The 20,777-nt window shown below is 56.9% G+C and overlaps 2 protein-coding genes across 4 annotated transcripts in view; both read right to left on the reverse strand.

Annotated features, from left to right (window-relative positions):
- Window positions 1-682: 682 nt before the first annotated feature.
- LOC139827116 (uncharacterized) lies at window positions 683-3,930 on the reverse strand. The gene is made up of 2 exons (XM_071803708.1): window positions 3,578-3,930; window positions 683-2,749 (listed from the first exon to the last, which is right to left on the reverse strand). Exon 2 carries the CDS (start codon window positions 2,581-2,583, stop codon window positions 1,822-1,824), a length of 762 nt encoding a protein of 253 aa, XP_071659809.1. The 5' UTR covers window positions 2,584-2,749; window positions 3,578-3,930; the 3' UTR covers window positions 683-1,821.
- PUF60 (poly(U) binding splicing factor 60) overlaps window positions 3,806-20,777 on the reverse strand; it is a 28,277-nt gene continuing 11,305 nt past the window's right edge. For 2 of the 3 annotated variants that reach the window (XM_065832810.2, XM_071803704.1), the window contains exons 2-11: window positions 19,098-19,193; window positions 17,332-17,421; window positions 16,303-16,353; window positions 12,600-12,761; window positions 12,088-12,180; window positions 10,970-11,183; window positions 10,390-10,580; window positions 6,718-6,853; window positions 5,771-6,006; window positions 3,806-4,230 (exon numbers count right to left, since the gene is read on the reverse strand). In XM_065832810.2, the coding sequence (XP_065688882.1) occupies window positions 3,931-4,230; window positions 5,771-6,006; window positions 6,718-6,853; window positions 10,390-10,580; window positions 10,970-11,183; window positions 12,088-12,180; window positions 12,600-12,761; window positions 16,303-16,353; window positions 17,332-17,421; window positions 19,098-19,193 (1,569 nt within the window). In that variant the 3' untranslated portion in view covers window positions 3,806-3,930. The remainder of the gene's footprint in view (window positions 4,231-5,770; window positions 6,007-6,717; window positions 6,854-10,389; window positions 10,581-10,969; window positions 11,184-12,087; window positions 12,181-12,599; window positions 12,762-16,302; window positions 16,354-17,331; window positions 17,422-19,097; window positions 19,194-20,777) is intronic. The other variant, XM_071803705.1, reaches the window with a different exon arrangement.

Here is a 20,777-nt window from a genome sequence, read left to right on the forward strand (position 1 = left end):
GAGGAACACCGTGTCCCCGTGGATGGAGAACCCCTCAATAGAGGAACACCGTGTCCCCGTGGATGGAGAACCCCTCAATAGAGGAACACCGTGTCCCCGTGGATGGAGAACCCCTCAACAGAGGAACACCGTGTCCCCATGGATGGAGAACCCCTCAACAGAGGAACACCGTGTCCCCATGGATGGAGAACCCCTCAACAGAGGAACACCGTGTCCCCGTGGATGGAGAACCCCTCAACAGAGGAACACCGTGTCCCCGTGGATGGAGAACCCCTCAATAGAGGAACACCGTGTCCCCATGGATGGAGCACCCCTCACCATGCCCCGTGAGGAACACCGTGTCCTCCACCACCGATCAACCCTCAATCATCCCCACGCCCTCCTCATCCTCCGAGCTCCAGCGTTCCGAGTCAGAGGCCCTGCTGCCGAATAAACCGGTTTAAACAAACCAAAGCAGACGATAAACACTTAAGCCAAGCCTAATGTGCTACTGCCCTGCCAGGCTAGTCTGTTAAATCCATATTTCTATACCTGCTTCAACATCCTAAATCATTAGGTATGTGTACGTTTGGCCTCGACCAGATTTCCATAAAGACCCAAGGTACCTGGGGATTGGACTGGGTGACCTTCAGAGGTCCCTTCCAACCCCAACTATTCAGTGATCCCACAGAAGAAAACGCCCTTTCTCTGTTCTGTTTAATGTATTCAGGATTGTACTTTGTCAGCTGCCACTAATCAACTTTTCCCCCCCCACCTCTCGGGGAGCCTGGCCCGGCTCTCACCACCACAGGGGCAGAATTTCCCGTGTCCAGACCAAACGCAGCCTCTGTCCGCTCGAGCCGACCCTACACGAGCAGCTCTGTGGACGGGTCCTTGTCCATCCCGCAGCTCACCCACCGAAGGGGCAGCGCTTCGTCTGGGGCGCTGTGCAGGGCCCTGCCCAAGTCAAGATCAATGATCTTTCGCCAGACATCGGACTTGCCAAGACACTTACAAAGTTACTTTTGTAAAATCAAGATGATCGTGCACGTGAACTTGCTGGTTAACCCCTAAGCTGCCATTCTTCAGTCTGTGCCCTCACCTGCCCCAACTTTTGGCCACTTTGGTTTGTCAAAACATCAGCGCCACAAAGGAACTTCTCGTGCAGTTTGTGCTCCCAAATCCAGCCAGCAAACAGAGCCAAGAGCTGGAAACGAAGCCAGACAGAGCAGCTCAGCCACGGCAGAGGCGTTTGGGCTGTTTTGTAGGAACAGCGAAGCTCTGGAAGAACTACACGTGGGGAATTTTCTCCCGCCTCATAAACAGGAGCCGAGCAGCTGTGCCCATCGCAAACCAGGACAGTGGTGACAGGGGCGCCCCAGCGCGGGACAGCGGCGACAGGGGCGCCCCAGCGCGGGTCGGGAAGGACCAACGCATCACACAATGTAATCAGCAGGCCCAGTCACCTGCTGCCAGGAGACGGGAACGAACGGTAACAACGCACAGGGCTGGCAGGGAGGGGACGGGAGGAGCGGGGCGACCCCGGGGTTCGGCCGCCCAAACCCCAGCCGAAGAGCTCCATCCCACCTCGGGACGGCTCCGGGAGCCGCTGGGCAGGAGCAGGATGTGGGGACACCTGATGCTGTGATTGTCACCAGCGAGGTTTATGCCAAGCCAGGGACCCCTCAGGCGGAGGCTGGGGGGGACACGGCCGGGACAGCGGATCCCAGCGCCAAAGGGACGTCCCATCGCATCCCATCGTTCTCAGCGTGTGAACTGGGAACAGCGACAGGGGATGCTGCCAGGGCTGTGCTGCGCATCGCCCTCTCCTGCGCTCTGCTGTTACTGCTTCTCTTCTTCGCTGTCCTGTTGAACCGTCTGCATCTCATCCACCAGTGTCACCTTCTCCAGTTCCCCTTCGCTGTCCTGTTGAACCGTCTGCATCTCATCCACCAGTGTCACCTTCTCCAGTTCTCCTTCGCCGTCCTGTCGAACCGTCTGCATCTCATCCACCAGTGTCACCTTCTCCAGTTCTCCTTCGCCGTCCTGTCGAACCGTCTGCATCTCATCCACCAGTGTCACCTTCTCCAGTTCTCCTTCGCCGTCCTGTCGAACCGTCTGCATCTCATCCACCAGTGTCACCTTCTCCAGTTCTCCTTCGCCGTCCTGTCGAACCGTCTGCATCTCATCCACCAGTGTCACCTTCTCCAGTTCTCCTTCGCTGTCCTGTCGAACCGTCTGCATCTCATCCACCAGTGTCACCTTCTCCAGTTCTCCTTCGCTGTCCTGTCGAACCGTCTGCATCTCATCCACCAGTGTCACCTTCTCCAGTTCTCCTTCGCTGTCCTGTCGAACCGTCTGCATCTCATCCACCAGTGTCACCTTCTCCAGTTCTCCTTCGCTGTCCTGTCGAACCGTCCGCATCTCATCCACCAGTGTCACCTTCTCCAGTTCTCCTTCGCTGTCCTGTCGAACCGTCCGCATCTCATCCACCAGTGTCACCTTCTCCAGTTCTCCTTCGCTGTCCTGTCGAACCGTCTGCATCTCATCCACCAGTGTCACCTTCTCCAGTTCTCCTTCGCTGTCCTGTCGAACCGTCTGCATCTCATCCACCAGTGTCACCTTCTCCAGTTCTCCTTCGCTGTCGTGTCGAACCGTCTGCACCTCATCCACCAGTGTCACCCTCTCCAGTTCTCCTTTGCCCCAGCAGGGTGGATGCAGTGAGCGAGTGGCTGCGTGGTCCTTACCTGCGGCTGGGCCTAAACCGCGACTAACGGGCGTAAAGACAGGGAAGAAAGGTCATTTTTGCACTGATGTTGCCCGTTAGCTAAGAGAAGCAAACACAGATTAACCATGAACAAGCTGCAAACAGAAATTTCTAACCTACAGCAGAAGGGTTCCTTTGAGAACAAGATACAAACATTCCATTTTCAGAACGTGTCCAAGCTCAGAAGCAACACGTGTCTGAAGGCTCTGAATTCCTCACCCAAACTCCTCCGAGGTCATTTTTCCTTCCTTCGAATTTCTAAACTAAACTGATGATTTCCGTCAGCTCTGTGCTGTGTACCAGTTACACATAACAAGCAGTATGGTAGCCCCTTACATACTTGAAATATTTAAACTAACATGAGCTAATTCCGTTCCTACTCATTAGGTAGACGGAAAGATTACTGAACGTATTTAAGCTTTGTAAATATTACTAAAGCTTTGAGTCCTCAACAACAAACCCCCAAACTTTGGTGTGTTCCACGCCTGTGTTCCAAGGCGCGTGTCCACGTCACTGTGTGCGGTCCCAGGGTGACGCTGGCTCACAGCCCGCCTCCGGAGCCGCGGGTCAGCACCGCGCTCGCTGCCAGCCCGGCCGCGCTCGCCGCCAGCCCAGCCGCACTCGCCGTCCCAATCCCTGCACCTTTGGGAAGGGTCAGGAGGGTCTGCGCTGCGGTTCCGGGACAGATGTGGTGTGAACACCTCAGGAGGGCCTGGCGGGTCCGTTCTGGGCTCTGACCCACGTCCGGGCTCCCGGGTCCCCGTGCAGGTCCTCAGAGCCCCCACCCACACCCCATCCCGGCAACACCCAAGAGACTGAAGAGACTCCAACCTCCATGCCAACCACGCACAGCCAGCTCTGACGAAAACGGCTGTTCCAGCCCCAGAAGGTGCCGCGGGACCGTGACCAGGGTGTTTCTGAGGCAAGCACAGTGCGAGGCAGGAGCACAAGCAGCACACCCTGTTCAGGGCCTGGCCCCGCTCTCCAGGCCAGGCTGGCCCCGCGGAGACGCGGCCGACGGGACGCCGGTCCCGGACACACACACAGATGCAAACGAGCTTTCTTTGCGCCTTTATCCAAACTACAGGTACACCACGGGTGTGCGCCCGCCCGGAGCGCTCGTACGCATGGCTAAAAAAGGCCGGGCAGGCGGTGGGGCTGGGGCCCAGTCTCTCCCGCAGAGTTCATGCGGACAGGTCGCTGTTGTCGAACCTCTCCTGGTCGTACACCTCCGCCACCACCTTCCTGCCCGCGAACCAGCGCCCGTTCAGCGCCTGGATGGCTTTGTGAGTCTCTGACGCCATGGAGAACTCCACGAAGATCTTGACAATGATCTCGGCGTCCTCCTCTTCTCCTTGCTTCTCCTGGTAGATGATGACTCTGTTCACGGCCCCAAATTTGCCGCATTCTTCCGTCACTTCTCCCTCCAGGTCGTCATCAATGTCCTTTGGATCCACCATGTTGCGAAGCACCATCACGGTGGACTGCAGAGAGAAGGCCAAGAGAGAAGCGTTAACGCACACTAGAGACCGTAAGATAAGACGTGCCAGGCCGTGCCAGGATGTGTTGGGCCATGCCAGGCCATGCCAGGCTGTGCACAGTGCGGCCGAGCGCCACCGGGCACCCCGCACTGCCCCATTACGGGCGTATTCCGGGAAACTGGTGACGTGCCAGGGATATAGGAGTCAATTCGGATTGTCTCCCCAGGCCCCAGCAGCACACACAGAGCTCCCTCCAGCCCTGTGCCACTCCAGGGCTCGTCTCAGACACAGCACAAGCGACCTGGAGACCTCTACTTTCCTGTGCTGTTCCTATCCAGTTTCCTTTTTTGCTTTCTCATCAACACCACAATTGTGCATTTTGTTGGAAATTGTTCCTCATCTCTAAATGAAGTAGAAGGATTAACCAGGTCTTTTAAACCTCTTTCGACTGGCGGGTTACCGCGTACCTTCATCACGGGGATGAGGGCAGAGCCACCAGGGCGCCCGGACCGGGCCTGTCACGCCGCTCTGGGAACGGGGCGGTTTAAGGCTTTTTGACACTGCTGAACGTTTCCAAGCGAGTGTGCAAGTGAACTGGATTCTCTGGGAACGGTGCCTGTGGCAGAGGAAAAGCGGCTGCCAGGTCAGCAGCTCAAAGATGCCTGTGAAACGATGGACCCTTGGAAGGCAGAGGAGAACACTCCCGGTTCAGCCAACAGAAGCAATGTTGTGGACTCTGTTGAAGCTCAGGAAACCTGTGCCAGACAGGAAACCCAACCACGCACAGAACACAGCTCTGGCCGGGCCTGAACAAGGAGCCTGATGGGACTCTCAGTACAGCCCCCAAATCTCACGATGTTTAATGTTCTGACTTTCTCCAACATTCTTTGTTGTCCTCTTTCTCATTGTAACTTTCTTGAAACTGTGTTTTACAAACACCTCAGTTTCATTTTCTCTGTGTGACAGTGACAGAGCCCAGTGAACGGCAGCAGATGTGCCGGGGGCAGTGGGACATGAGGCAAAGGTTCTTCCCCAGAGGTGCTGGACACTGAACAGGCTCCGAGGGAGGTGTCATGGCCCAACTTGACAGTGTTCCAGAAGAGACTGGACAGCGTCCTCAGACACACGGGGTGAGCTGTGGGGTGTCCTGTGCAGGGACAGGAGCTGGAACCCATGATCCCGTGGGTCCCTCCAGCTCAGGACACTCTGTGATTCTGTGATCCCACAGGAAAAGGTTGTGGGGAAAAGGCAGACTCAACAGTTTGGAACAGATTGCCCCGACCATGTGCCAGCCTCGCCTCTTTAATTCTAAGCCAAAAGGCCATCAAAGTTCGCTTTAATGATGCGAAGTAAACACACGGTTTAATCAGACACCTCCCAGCCACGGCTCTCCTGCCCAGCGACAGGTCTGACCGCCCAGAGGAACTCGGAGAAGATCCCGAAGGCAGAACAAGCACCAGCACCAGCAGCAGCTGCTGCAGTCCCGGGGGCTCTGTGGGCACCCACGCTGTGCTGTCCCCCCGGCCAGCCCCACCGCGCTCACCTCCTGCTTACGGAGCAGCTTCTGCATCACCATGTGCCGGGCGCTGCTGCCAGAAATGCTCATGTGCTCCTGCTCGCTCAGCATCTCGGGCCGCTCCGACTCCTGGAACACCTCCTCCTCCTCCTTCTCCTTCTTCACCTCCACCAGGCCCAGCGCCGGGGGGCTCGCCAGGATGGGGTTCACAACCCCCACTTGCGGGATAGTGACAGGAATGGGAGGCCGGGCGGGGGTCACACCTGCAACAGTACAAACTCTGTAGTGTAACAAACAACTGATGTTCTGACACTTTTGGGTCCCCACCAGCCAGTTGATCCAGATCACAGGATCTGGATCAAAGAATCACAGATGGGTTGGGTTGAAGGACCTTCCCAGCCTCCCAGTGACCCCCCTGCCATGAGCAGGGACATTGCACCAGCTCAGGGTGCTCAGAGCCCTGTCCAGCCTGGCCTGGGGTGTCTCAGGGATGGTTCATCCACCACCTCTCTGGGAACCTGGGCCAGGCTCTCACCACCCTCAGGACAACAATTCCTTCCTCATGTCCGGCCTGAATCTCCCTCCTTTAGTTTAAACCATCACCCTTGTCCTGTCACAACAGGCCCTGCTCCAAACTCTGTCCCCAATGGATGGTTTTATTTGCTCTGCACCAACAATGACCAGGAGACACAAGCAGTGACAGCACCCAGGACGTGAGCACTCGATACATCACAAACTGCCCCAGAAGGGAGACAGAGTGCAGGACTTTGCATGGAGTACCAACTACCCAGATTCCACACGCGTTCCTGTCCCCACTGTATCTATTATATACCAAAACAAGTTCCTGCTGTGCTGCACAAACAAGAAAGCAGAGCTTGGGGGAGGATTTCAGCTCCCAATTGTCCCCAGTTGTGACCCGGCTGTAGAGATCTGTGCTCCCTAACAGGCACACACGCGATGAAGAGCGGACACACCTGTAATGACCCCGGGCGCTTGTGCGGCCATCACAGCCTGCGGCAACGCGCCCAGGGGCTGCGCCAGCGTCAGCGCCGGGGACACCAGCCCGGGGGTCGCCAAGGTGCCGAGAACCGCAGCTCCTGCCACCGCTTCCTGCAAGACAAAAAACCCAGAGTGTCAGCTGTGCAGCGAGCAGTCGCACCGCGGCTCCTTCGGCTGAGGCTCGGCTTCGTTCACACCTAAGAAACGCCAGGTGGGTACAGATTCTGAGGATGGCAGCTCTCCGGAGCTACCGTGCAAGACAGGCAAGCGTGCCAGCCAGCCCTCCGGAGACACCGCTACGACACCGAGCTCTGGAGGCTCGGCTGCCACCGCCCCAGCCGTGAGGCTGACCAGACACAGGGGACCCAACACGGGCTCTCAAAGACGCAGTTAATTCCAGAGCAAGAGGAATCTCTGCTCGTTTCCACCTTCTCCGCAAATACAGCATTTCCTGAGCGAAGGAGCGCGCCCGTGCACAGCGGTGCTTGAGCTCCCACCCACCCTCTGCTCACAGCGCCCGGCTCGGGGCTGCGCACGCCCAGCCAGGGGACCTGCAGCTCCAGCTTCCCCTGAGCGATCAGGGCAGGACAACCCTTGTGTGACTCGAGGGACACCGCAGTGAAAGCATCATTGCGAGCACACGGGCAGGGCAGGGGGAGCACAATGCTGCTGTTTTCACTTTTAGAGGAGTTCAAACCAAAAATCTTCTCTCTCCAGTCTTCACCCTTCAGGTGCGGACAGCACTGAAACTGGCTCAAGCTCCCCGACTCTATCAGAAACACTGTGTGTGTGCTGCTCCGTGCCCCCGCCTCTGCAGACCGGACCTGTGCACACCCTGACACACCTTTCGTTTTCCTCTGCCGCTGCACCGAGCCAAACGCCCCTCGTCTCCTCTGCAGATCAGCGTTTCCAGCCCTCCCGATAACCGCGGTACTCGTCTTCACCTCCCACGATCCCAAACACCCCGACTCCAGAGGACCAGAAGTCAAACAACACTTGAGACAAACACGTAGTTGAATCATAAACCACTCCATTAAACTACTGAAAATACGTGCCTAAAATATACCCTGGGATCCCAATTATTTTGTTGTTGTTGCTTTCTAGGCTGTCTAGACTATTATACTCATCATTGAGTTACCTAGATCCTCCTCTTCCTCGTTTTCATGGGGTTCCTATAAATCCTGACCCCACAGAGCGGAAGATTCCAAGGTTTTGTTCCCCAAATGCAGTATGTTGTACTCTGCTAAATGCCGCACGTATCCCGTACTCCAGTCCGCTGCGATATTCCAGTTCCCCATGTGAGTAACATCTCTTGTCTGTGTTGCCGACCTAATCGCATGAGTATTCTTCTCCTAACGCCTGGAGAGGGTCGGTGACGCCTCATGGGAACGGCGCCCGTCTGGATGTCTGGGGGTCGTCCGCCGGCAGAGGGGCCGGCAGCCGCCAGCACTGCTCACTCGTACCTGCTCTTCTCACCTGCCCACGCCTCTCCAAATTCACCCTAACAGTGCCGGTCTTGTCTCGCAGCTGCCCACAGGTCTTCACCAACTCCTGAATGTCCACAGCACGCGGTTCATTTTTCTTCTTTACGAAGCGTAACAGTATTTTCAAAGAGCGTTATGTTCATCTAGCAGGGGCATTTCCCCAAAACACTCAAACATTCTGCAATCTGCTCCTTTTGAAACTTTTGTCCTTCCTGTGAAGCCTGTTCCGAGCCTCTCCCCAGCACGGGGTGAGCACAAAGCCCGCAGACACCAGCGTTTCACGCTGCAAGTGTCCCGTTTGCTGTTCCTCAGCCATACGGCAACAGCCCCGACACGACAGCCCTGTCACAAAAACCAAACCCAACGCTATGAAATGTGCATCTGCACACAACAAACTCCGCGCGTGACGCCGGGCTGGGCCGCAGGAATGGCCGGGCACGGTCACCAGCCCGCCCTGCGCCTCTGACCAGGGCAAACACCCAAACACCCGCGTCAGCGTCCAGCGCCCCAACAAGGCAGCACAATTTGTCACTACACTGGTCATCAGCTGCCCCCGCGTCCAACTTCCACGGCTAAAGAAACTTGTCCTAATAGCTTTAATTCCTTCGGTTCTTCTGCAAGACTGAACTTTACTGTCATTGCCGAGACATTAACTGTCCTGGCTGCCCAGGACCTCCCTGTGCTGTTCCACTGGGGAGCGCAGACGCCTCGTCCCCCGGCTGCAGGCTGAGCCCAGGCCGCAGGGGCAGCTTCAGTGCTCATCCAGAGCTGCATCCCCGACCTAAGCGTGTCTCTCCCGTCCTTCACTTACTTAGCTCCACTGATTATCTTGTGGTTTAAAAACCTTACAGGCCTTACAGACCATGACCGTGTTCTTATTTCAGATATGCTGCTCCATACAAGAACTACGCTAGGAGCATAAATAAGAGATTTTGCCTTCTGTAACCGCTGTCACTGTCTTCTCCCTTGTCACGTACAACCACCCACACGGCAAATCAGACAGGTCACCCACATTTGAGCCGTGTCTAAATAAGGCGGCAAGACTGCCCACTAGCTCTGAGGTCTCTCAGAAGCTTTTCTCTATGTATGGAGTTTTAAAATGTACTCACAGTAACAAATCCTGCAGTATTCTGCAGAAAGAAACAGTAAGATTTACCCATCCTGTAACAGATCTCTGCCATTTCACTGAAGAGTTCGTAGTTCTGTCCCAAAGTGATTTTGATGGGAGTAATTCTTGCCGCCATGCCTCAGGTCCCTTCCCGAGCTGGCTGCAGGGCCTCCCGCGCCCGGGACGCGCAAACCACCCGAGGTCACCTTCGCGGCAGCTCCTCCCTCTCCTGCCTTTACCTCGCGATCCAGGGGAACACCGTCCAAAGCAGAGCGGTTCACCACGTGAAGCCCAGGCAGGCGCTGCGCAGCACACGCAGCCTGCACAGCTCAGCAACGCGCTCGAGAGAACCCGAGAGCCCAGCGGTGCTGGAACTTGGCTGTGATGACGGGGAGACTCTGCTGCCAGCAGGCATGACAGCCACAGACACGGGGTTTGCTCCAACGGGTGACGCTCCCCGTCAGTGCCTGCTGGACACAGCCAGGAGCTTCTGCCACTGCAAAAAGCTACAGCTCAGACACCCCAGACTCCTGCACTGACACCCAGTGCTCCTCCATCCACACCCGGGGCTGCTCCAGTGCTTCTCCATCCACACCCGGGGCTGTTCCATCACCGCATTTCTTTGTTTCTGAGCAGCCCGAAGCCACGACAGCCGTTACCACCCCACCGCACAGGCAGAGCATTCCCAACAGCAGAGCGGTGCTCGTGCGACTGTCACTGGTCTCACGAGCCTCCTGTCCTGCACTCCACTCCTCAGCCCCTTCTACCCCACCTCCCTGCTCACTGGTTTGCCCATTCAGACATGGAATCCCCTCCCACCTTCCCCCACTATTTCTTTAACTCCGTTCCAAAACTGTGGGTGTATCAGATCCTCACGTGTGCCGAGGCAAAGCTTCTACATGTGAGGCCCTGGGAACCAAGACCGCTCTAGGTCAAGAGCTGCATTCAAGCCGGTGAACGCGCTGGCTGGAGCGGTTTGCCGGGTTGTTTCTAGCGGGTGACAAGCACCCCACAGGCGGTTGGGCTGCAGCACCCATGCCTCACCCACACCTCACCTGCGCGGTGATCTTGGCGGTGGCAGCAGCCGCGGCCACAGCCGCAGCGGGGGGCAGCCCTCCCGGCGTCGCCGGCGTCAGGAGCGGCATCGGAGGCGTCACGGCTTTGCCAACACGGAGATACTGACCACCGAGGTCAAAGAGGTTCATGGATGACACAGCATCTTGAGAAGACTGTGCTTTCTCGTATTCTGTGGTGAGAAAGAGGAATAGTTACAAACGATCCTTCTGACTCCAAACTCAGCGGCTCTCTCATCACGCCACTGTGATTTGTATTTGCAGAAACAACCGCTCAGGAGACCCGGCGAGAAGACCCTCGGTGCTCAGCACACCCATCTCACCCCTCCGACCCGCGAGCATCGCTGGGCACGCTCAGCAGAGCAAGATCTCTCAGCCTACATTACAGCGAGTAAAAATATCTGGCTATTAATTATACTTCTAAGTTCAGGCACAGATCTGCTCCAAATTCATTTCTATCCCATTGCTTAACACAATTCTTTCACTAGAGTATTAAACAAAAAAGGAGACGAGGTATCTCCTGACCACTGTCTGCCCCACAACCACCCGGCAGCTGCTTTACCGATGAAACCATAGCCTTTGTGTTTTCCTGTCGTGGGATCTCTGGCTAGTGTGCAGGATTTGATCTTCCCAAAGGCCTCGAACACGCTCTTGATGTCGTCATCCGACAGGTCCTGGTGCACGGACGCCACGTAGATGCGGTTGAAAGCCCGCGCCTCCTCCGCCAGCTGGTCTATGATGGGCTGCGCCTGACCGATGTTACTGGGTCTCCCGACCTGCAGGGAACACAATGAGAAGCGTGAGGAGCAGCAGGACACACCGCGAGTTACGGCAGACGAGCGCTCGGCCGCCCGGCCACCCCTGCGCGCCACGGGGCGACTCGCACGGCCAGCGTGAGCGCAGGGCGGCAGCGGGCCCAGCTCTGCACCCAGCGGCACTGCGGGAGGCTCCAGAGGCACCCAGAGCCCGCACACGCTCTGCTCCCTCCTCCACTCCACTTCTCCCGTTCATGTTCCCTGAGCTGGCACAGACCAACTTCCAGGAACTGAACACAATTCTGAAAGCACAACACAAAGCTTCTATATTCTTCTTTCGAAGGCTCCTGAAACCCCCTTAGAAATCATACACTGAGACAGAGTGTACCAGAGATACAAATGCAAGTTACAAGACACTTTGCAGAAAATGCTAATTTCACCCCCAATTTCAATGCCCAAAGCTTCACCTTTGCAAGATCTCCTCTTACTGCCTCCAGAAACACAGCCACAATCCTTTGCTCCTTCCTGCATGTGCTGATGCCTCCGTTCCGTACGGCAAGGGCGGCCTCTGCCGCAGCCCCTCGCACTGCTGACCAGCACAACTCAACCCTGGGGCTGCGTATCTACCAGCCGCACAAGTACAATTTAAGGTGGTTTGTCCTTGAGAGACGTCCGTTCTGTGTGCGGGCAGACAAACCCAGCCAGCCTACCAGAGCAGGTTCTGAGGCTTTACCAGTGTGCTGGGGGCTGCTCAGACAGAACGGGACCCAACACCACCACGTACTCAATGGGCTGAACATCAAGGTCTCCCAGGGGACAGACCTGTTATGTTCCATGCTACAGTGCTTGGGAAACGTTTCTAGGCACAGAATCATTATCCGCAGTAAAGAGAACTAAGGCTTTTCAGAGCATGCCGGCTACTCACCTTTATATTTCTTCCCCCCAGCATGACAGAATTCATCTGCTCCAGGGCAAGCTGCGCGGCCTCAGGCACCTCATACTCCACAAACGCGAACCCCTAGGGCAGAAGGATACGTCTGCTGAATCGCACCAGCTGGATCGTCTCGGATCCGGGGCCAAGCTCGCGCAGCCAAGACGTCCCACGTACCAGACCCCTACTGCTGCGGCCTGAGAAGACGCTCCCTTAAACCAGCTTCCTATCGAAGCAGAACATGGCTCGCAGAAGCACGGACACAGGTGCCTGCTCTTGTCCTTAGAGGCCCAACAGCAGAAGGCCGCTGCGGACAGGACCGAGGGCTGCTTGGCACAGCACCCCCAGGCACGGCTGGCTCCGGCTGCAGGGTCCTGCCAAGCCGAGCAGAGCAGGCAGCTACCGGTATTTAACTCAACGTGCCAAGGGCTCCCTCTTCCCCTGGCTTTGTTCAGAAAGGCCTTGGAGAGCAGAACAAACACCTCCCTCCAGGGCTGTTCACCAACCTTGTGTTTCATGGTAACAGAGTCCCAGGACATGTCAATGCTTTTGATCGGTCCGAAGGGGGCAAAGGCCTGGCGGATGGTGTCTTCTCCCAGCTCGTAGTATATGGAGCCCACGTACACACGGCACATGATGGCCAGGGCGCGCTGCCTCTGAGCTGCCATCTGTATCGGAAAGAAGAACTGGCTGGTTAGCCGGGGTGGCCGCGGCCGCCGGCACCTCCGTCCCTTCCTCCTTCCCTCCCCGAGCAGGTGGCTCCGCGCTGGGCTGCGGCGCAGCCTGCCACGCGCAGTCATTGCGAAGTACTTTCCTGCTCCGCGCACTGCTGGAGCGGACAGGCGGTGCGGCTCCCTCCGGGGCAGCCACGGCTCTGACGGGGCTCGGGAGCCTGAGCTCCCGCCCGCTGCGAGCTCTGACCCTCCCCAGCCTGATCGCGTCTCCAGCAACACTCGCAGGAGGAGGAAATCACTTCGTCCTAGGGCAGTTCCCCTCCAGGCAGCACAGCTCTCCGCTCTGACACTACCAGCGGTCCCTCCCCGCCCTCCCACAAGGGACAGCAAGAGATCCAGCACCGGTCACTCCCTCCCACCCCCGGCCTCCCAGGCACAGGATCTGGAACTGGGAACCCCCACCCACCCCCGAGCGTCACACACCCCCCGGCAGCGCGATCCAGTACTGGGCACCACTTCCACCGCACCGCCCGGAACAAAGCAGAACACCCTCGATGGTCAAACGGAGCGCGTGTGCGTGGTGCCAGTACTTATCACGCCCGGGCTAGTGGCTCACAGCGTGCAGCCCCAAGACTCCACCCTTAGCAGTTTGGGTGCAGAGGTCTCTGCTATTTTCTCCTAGGTACGACTGAGAACCTGTCTGCAAGACAAACCCAGACATTTCTTACAGCGGGTATCCAAAAAAGCAGTATATCCCTCTGTTATTTTTCCCCCTCACTGCGATTCTAGAATTGCTACTACTAACGAACGCTGTTCTAGGAAGACGCTGCCTACAAAAAGCGACTGGTTTGGCCAGCAGATCCCAGCAGCGCGTCTTGGGACCAAGGCAGAAACTGGGTCTCTGCAGAGGCAGCTCCCTACGACCAGCAGGACTGAACTGGAGTGCGTTGGAGATGTGCGAGGGGCCTCCCGCCTGCTCTGCCTGGAACACCGAGCGGCGCGGGCTGTGCCGAGCGGGCGCAGCAGCCATGCGCTCCGGGCCTCTCCTGACACAGCTCGGCGCCTGGCACCGAGGCAGGGACTCTGAACACCCCTTAAAGGGTCTGTAATTGGGCCTTGGGGAGAGGCCACCCCTCAGAACGGCCTAAGGAGCACGGCGAGGTCGGAGCGTCTGGGGATGCTGCAACTGGAAGGGACAGCGTTTGATCTGGGACAGTCACAGGAGCACAGACACAACTGTACGTGAACAAGCCCTGCTCCCTCTAGCACCTGTGCACCATTGACACTGCCCACAGAGGAAACAAACAGTAAAGGGTCAACTCCTGTTATTCATACAGCAGGGATACTATAAACAGGAATGGTTCTCACCCCGTGCTGCTGCTCCTCAAGTGACATTAAGCTCGCCTCTTGCCTGGGTTTAAGTATTTCAGTTAAAAACAAGCTGGTTTTCGCTTTACTCTGCAGTGCTGTGACTAGGAGGACTATGGCACGTGTACACGCAGGACAGCGGGCGGGTTCTCCCAGGTTCTCCAACGCTCTCCCAGCTTTGGTGCAGGAAAGCCAGTGATCAGCAGCCCCTGGGCCTGTGCAGCGTGTCCATGTCTGGGTTCAGAGCCATCGCTGTTCTAACCCCACGTGGCCGAGGGAAGCGCCTCGCCTCGTTTTACTAGGAATGCTTCCTGACAAGACTCTGCAGCCTCGCAGAGGCATTTTTCACCTTCTGAAAGGTCTATGGATAGAGAGAGCACATTCTCCTCAGTTACTAATGCAGCACGTGCAAGAAAAATCAACACGTTAGAAATGTGGATCTAGAAAGGCAGAGCTGGGTGGACCAGGATGGATCCCCGCCAGGAACCCGTGACAGCCGCTCAGGGAAGGACGCGCCGTGCACTGTGAACCGGGCACGCGGCACCGTCACCACCTCCTGACCGGAGACCTCGTCACCGGCTGCACTGAGCAGCTCCTGCTGGCCACCGGCCTCCTCCTCCAGCCACGGAACGGAGCTGAACGTGTCTGCAGCCTCCAGAAAGCAGCAGCTAGCGGTTCTAGCTATTAAATGCTGCCATGAGATGCTTGTGAAGGTCATTTTATGGACAAACCCAACCATCATCTTGGCGTGCTCCTTTAAACAAAAACATCGCCACCAGCTCCAATTTTAATCAGTGCTGGGGAATTGCGCTCATCTTGCTGAGGTGACATGGAAACATTGTGCTGCAACACCTGGGGGATTAAGCAGACAGGAAACTTAAATCTCAGGCACTGAGATACTGCAATAGAAGTTCAGGCTGCGCTTCCTTCGTGTGGGAACTGAGGAATCTTGTAAACAGGAAAAAGCGGGTTTGTTGGCGTTCCCTACGTTCCCGCAGGCTGTGGGACGAGCACGGGGATCCCGCCGGCACCCAACCGCTCGGCAGGCCCCGGCTCCTGGCCCTGCCCGCACAGCCCGGCTGCCCAGAGCAGGAACGGCCTGGGAAAAGGACCCGCAATGCTGAGCACACCCAGCAACGAGAAACTGGACATTTCCTGCCACATCGTCATTGCACGCTTTTCATCTGGTGCCCAGCTGTGAACAACTCAGCAAAGCTGACGGAGTTACGCTATCGGGTTAGCGCCTCCACCAACTGGTAAGTGTTTTGCACAGGAAGGCTCAGAAACCAGCTATGCCAAATCCACAGCAAGATGTTCGCTGCTGTCCCATTCCAAACTTACACTCCCAGTAACATTCATTTTGGCTGCCCTGCTGTGGCAGGAGGGAAACAGGTGATTTCAGTTTTAGTGCCTCTTTCATTTTGGAGTACAAGCCTCCGATTGCATTTTACACCAAGCAGAAATATTACATTCCAGCAAGATGCAAAAATATTTACAAATGAACCTCTGCATGCAGAGTGGAGCTTACGGGACACTTTCTGCAGTGGCCACTGTCCAATACGCTGAGGAAAAAGGAGGGGATGGACAATCCCAGGCAATTAAGCTCTTTGGGGCGTCTGATTAGAAATTCCAGCACTAAAGGACCGTACAGGTTCTCTGGGTAGTCCTGCGGTTTGGTTATTTCCGTCCTGCTTTTGCTTTACTCGAAACATGCCACGTTCGCCTAGTCTGGAGACACGCACAGTAAAGAGCTCCGACAGGTCTGCGGCGCCCGGTGCTCCCAGCACCTCAGCTGCTGTCAGAAGACATCGCCCACTCGTGAGTTACCTTGGCAGTCAGTTTTAGGTCAGGACCTCAGAACTGTAGCGTCCCTAGAAATGCAGCTCCCACAATTTGACGGGTGTGTTCAGAACTCTTGGAAATCTAAAGCTTTCTTTGCCAACTGCCTCCGGGACCCCGACTGCCAGTGTCCCAGCAGACTGCACCCAGCCTGGGCTCTTCCTCTGGGGAGTTTACACTTTGCCTCTGCTTGCTGTGCTTGTCCATAACAGGTGGGGATGTGGGAGGGTTGTGCTGGGTTGAATTAAAACCATTGTATTACCACTACATACTTCCCCACTCTAGGCCCTGACTAAGTGCCCGAGAAGAAGTGAATATGTCTATTGACCGATTGTAAAGGTGAGAGAGGATCTCCAAAGCCCATTGTCACTGCTGCCATCTGAAAGACAGTAAAGACAGAGTTCAGTCTGTTGGAGCTGAGCATACTACGGCTGTTTGTACAAACTCAAGCGGAGCGGCGGCACAGGGAACCTGCGGAGAGGCCTCTCCTTCCTCGCCCCTCACTGCCTGGTCCCAAGGACTGTCCAGCGCGGGACCCTGCAGACTCCAGTCCCCCCAGCGCGGGGGGGTTGTGCTGCTGCCGCTGCCTCGGGAAGGAGGGTCTTCTCCCAGGGGCACTCAAGGCAATAGGAACCTCTGCAACCACCGTCCTCGGTTCACCCCCAGCGTTTAAAAAGGAGCCCCTCAGCTAGGTCAGCACTCAGAAACAGGCACAGCCCTGCCGGCCGGAGCCGCCTCACGCAGCGGGCACACCCAGGGATTCTCCATGAAAAACCCAGCATCCCAAAGCCGGTGTTCGGGCTCCCTAACCGTGAGCAGGGGGCAGCGAGGTGTGTTTGAGACACCTCTGAAGGAAGGGAGGTGTAAATAGCAGCGGAGGGCTCTCCCGGTGCACAGGCAGAACAGCCAAGAGAGCTGCTCTGAAGTGGGGAGAGCACCTGGCGAGGGGCCCGGGGCAGCACTGTCAGCAGCAGGACAGGCACCCTCCTCTCAGACACGAGGTGACGGGATACTGCTCCCAGTAACCCCGGACACCCCTTCAACGTCAGCCAAACTGAAACCCACAGCAAATTCTTTGGCTTCTGGCATTTCAGGAAGTGTTTGGCCAGCCCACAGGAGAGAAACTCCTCAAAACTGACTCTCTGAATGGGTGAGATTTAGGGGGCAATTTGCACAGGTGAGTACAGGGGGTTTCTTCAGTGGGCTGAAGACGGTCTGTCCCAACGTCACTGTGGAAACAAGCAGACGTTCCTGGCTGCGGGCAGGCCAGGGCTGTGCTCTGGTTCTGAGTGCACAAAGAACTCCACCCTGCGGGGGAGAGCACGAGACACAAGGAGCATCTCAGGGGGTCTCTCACCTGGAGGTTGGTGAGCTGCTGCTGCTGGTGGGCGATGGTTTGCTTCACCAGCACGCTCTTGATGCTCTGCTCCATCGCATACTTCTTTGCCTAGAAAGAAATGCAGACTGTAGTCATAAGACAATACCAGAAAGGAGGGAACGACGTTTGATCTCACACCGCAGCTCCCCAGATGCACACAACTGGCTGCCAGTGGAACTTTTCGGCGCTCCAGCCCTAAGCACTCACTAACGTCTGGGCCTGCACCTCGGAGCCACGGGCGCTGAGATACGGGGGAAGGCTTGAGCAGAGGACGGGGCGGACTCGTCCGCGCGGGCGCAGGGAAGCAGCATGCACCGGACACTGAGCGTCTCCCGCTTCCGCCCTCTGCCCCGGGGACCCCCGCAGCACCTTACCTGCTGGGCCGAGGGCAGGACTCAGAGCGCCTTCAAGTCCTCTCCGCTCAGAGAACAGCTGGACAAAGGGTTTCTAGAGAAGGGAAGGGTCTCCGCGTCCCCACGGCCAGTCTCTCGACTGGGCACTGCCCCTCTCTGTTCTCAGCGCGTCTGGCCTGCTCTAGCTGGGAGGACCCACTGCTCCTGCTCACTACAAGGCGCCCGCTCTCCTGCGGTTCCTAGCCTGCAGACACAGGGCTGATTTGTCTGTTAATTGCAGTCTTCTACGAATCTGACAAAGCCTGAGCTTTACAGCCAGTGGTGCTGACGTGGAGGCTCTTGCCAAGGGAACCAAACCCCCAGGTGCGTGCCTGTTTGCAGGGGACGGTACGAACACACTCAGCCAACCCCTCGGGCACCTGCTCTCCATGGCTGTACGTGTTTGGGAGGTGCCAGGGAACGGGAGGCTCTAAACCGTGGATTTGAGACGTGTGCTTCGGAAACCTGGAAACGGACAAGGGGATTCACATCTGTCAGCTACGGAGATGCCAGAGGAAACGAGGCCGTTTCGCACTGTGAGCCGAACGACACAACACGAGCAGCTTCACCACGACGGGAACATTCACACCAGGGCTGCCGAGGAGGCCCTGCTTGCCTCGCCGGGGCACACGGACACCTGGCCCTCGGCTCCCCACGCCTGCCTCGGGTTTCCTTCCCCTTTTCCCCGCTCTGCTCTCCTCTGCTCCCGGTAAGAGCAGGAAAGGGGCAGCAGCCGCAGTGACCTCCCCACCCCCTGCACGAAACGGGACCAACCACCAGACACCAGAGCTGGGCTGGAGTTTTATCTGGATTAACACAGGCTGGCTCAACGGATTGGAAACACTTGCTGCTGGCTCTCTTTACAGCAGCACGGGAAAGAGCAGAAGGGAGGAACAGTGATATTTCATGCTGTGTTCTTGCGTGGAGACAATAAGAGACCAGCTGGAGCAGCTTGGAAAGCTGTTCCTTGTGAGCACAGGCTGCTCCTGCAGGAGCGTTGTGCCAGCTGCATATTGTCTTCCAATTACAAGGTGATCTTAAGATGTTATTTAGTTATGATTTTTTTAAATTAAAACACTGTCTCCATCTCCCCACCCCAACAGCAAATTCCACGCCATGCTCCCCAAAAAGCACCTACAAATTCCAAACCAAAACAAGCAGTTGTGGGGCACAAACGTGACGGTGTGAATCCGCGCACAGCACGGCCACTGCCCGCACCTGTCCTTGGTGGGCGAGTGCCCTTTTCTAACGGGGACAGGGGCTCATTTAAAAATAAACGAACAAAAAACCCAAACAAACAAAAAACCCAAACAAACGAGTGTTCGGAAGCAAATTCAGGTCAAGTTTACTCACCTTCTGCAGAGCTTCCTGCTGCTCCGGTGTAAGGGGAGGGAGCCCCAGCTTAGCTGCCGTGCTTTGTCCATTTTCCATCTTAATGGACTCTGTACCCTGAAAAACAGAAAATACTCATGAGAAAAAGGGCCTCACAAAAGTTACCACCTTTTTCATTCCCAGGAACTATTCGCACCATGTTAAGTAACAGTCAAAATAGGGTTTGTCATTAAAAACCTATTAACGGATGTCTCAAATTCTCCAGTCTAAGAAAAGAATACAGGTAAGCACTCTGTAACAAGCACAGGATAGAAAGAAGGGGAAGACGCATTCCAACGGCAAAACCAAAGCAGCTCTCCAGCGCAGGAAGCAAGCTGTCCTTGGAAAGACAGAACACCACAGTAACCGGCGTCTGAGCAGCAGGAACAGTGAGAATTCCCGCGCTTTTGGCTCCGTTCATTCAGAACAATCCCTCGCTCACGGCACTGGGCGCACTGGCCAGCAGCTCCAGTGTCGCTGAAACGCCGTCTCCTCCTCCAGAATGAAAACAACCTCACAGGTACAGCAAGGCCTTACAAATATAATACCGAAACACGGAGAACAACAAAAAGCTGTTTTCTGGCTACACCTGAAGCCTCAGAGAAAAAACATATCATTCAGAAGCAGAAGATCCTGCCTGATGGTTGGACACAAACTGCATGTTTGATGTACCCTCTGGATGCTACAAGGAGGCAATGGGGAACACAGAGGGATGGGGACGAGCTGCCGGCTGTGACAGCACAGGCCTGTCTACACAGCGGTACAGCCGAGCTGCCGGCTGTGACAGCACAGGCCTGTCTGCACACAGCGGTACAGCCGAGCTGCCGGCTGTGACAGCACAGGCCTGTCTGCACACAGCGGTACAGCCGAGCTGCCGGCTGTGACAGCACAGGCCTGTCTGCACACAGCGGTACAGCCGAGCTGCCGGCTGTGACAGCACAGGCCTGTCTGCACACAGCGGTACAGCCGAGCTGCCGGCTGTGACAGCACAGGCCTGTCTGCACACAGCGGTACAGCCGAGCTGCCGGCTGTGACAGCACAGGCCTGTCTGCACACAGCGGTACAGCCGAGCTGCCGGCTGTGACAGCACAGGCCTGTCTGCACACAGCGGTACAGCCGAGCTGCCGGCTGTGACAGCACAGGCCTGTCTGCACACAGCGGTACAGCCGAGCTGCCGGCTGTGACAGCACAGGCCTGTCTGCACACAGCGGTACAGCCGAGCTGCCGGCTGTGACAGCACAGGCCTGTCTGCACACAGCGGTACAGCCGAGCTGCCGGCTGTGACAGCACAGGCCTGTCTGCACACAGCGGTACAGCCGAGCTGCCGGCTGTGACAGCACAGGCCTGTCTGCACACAGCGGTACAGCCGAGCTGCCGGCTGTGACAGCACAGGCCTGTCTGCACACAGCGGTACAGCCGAGCTGCCGGCTGTGACAGCACAGGCCTGTCTGCACACAGCGGTACAGCCGAGCTGCCGGCTGTGACAGCACAGGCCTGTCTGCACACAGCGGTACAGCCGAGCTGCCGGCTGTGACAGCACAGGCCTGTCTGCACACAGCGGTACAGCCGAGCTGCCGGCTGTGACAGCACAGGCCTGTCTGCACACAGCGGTACAGCCGAGCTGCCGGCTGTGACAGCACAGGCCTGTCTGCACACAGCGGT

Source organism: Patagioenas fasciata, chromosome 2, assembly GCF_037038585.1.
Source record: "Patagioenas fasciata isolate bPatFas1 chromosome 2, bPatFas1.hap1, whole genome shotgun sequence".
NCBI classification, from domain to species: Eukaryota; Metazoa; Chordata; class Aves; order Columbiformes; family Columbidae; genus Patagioenas; species Patagioenas fasciata.

Excerpts from the sequence above, each read along its gene's own strand:
- LOC139827116 (XM_071803708.1), bottom strand. The coding sequence starts at position 2,583 with ATGCAGACGGTTCGACAGGACAGCGAAGGAGAACTGGAGAAGGTGACA.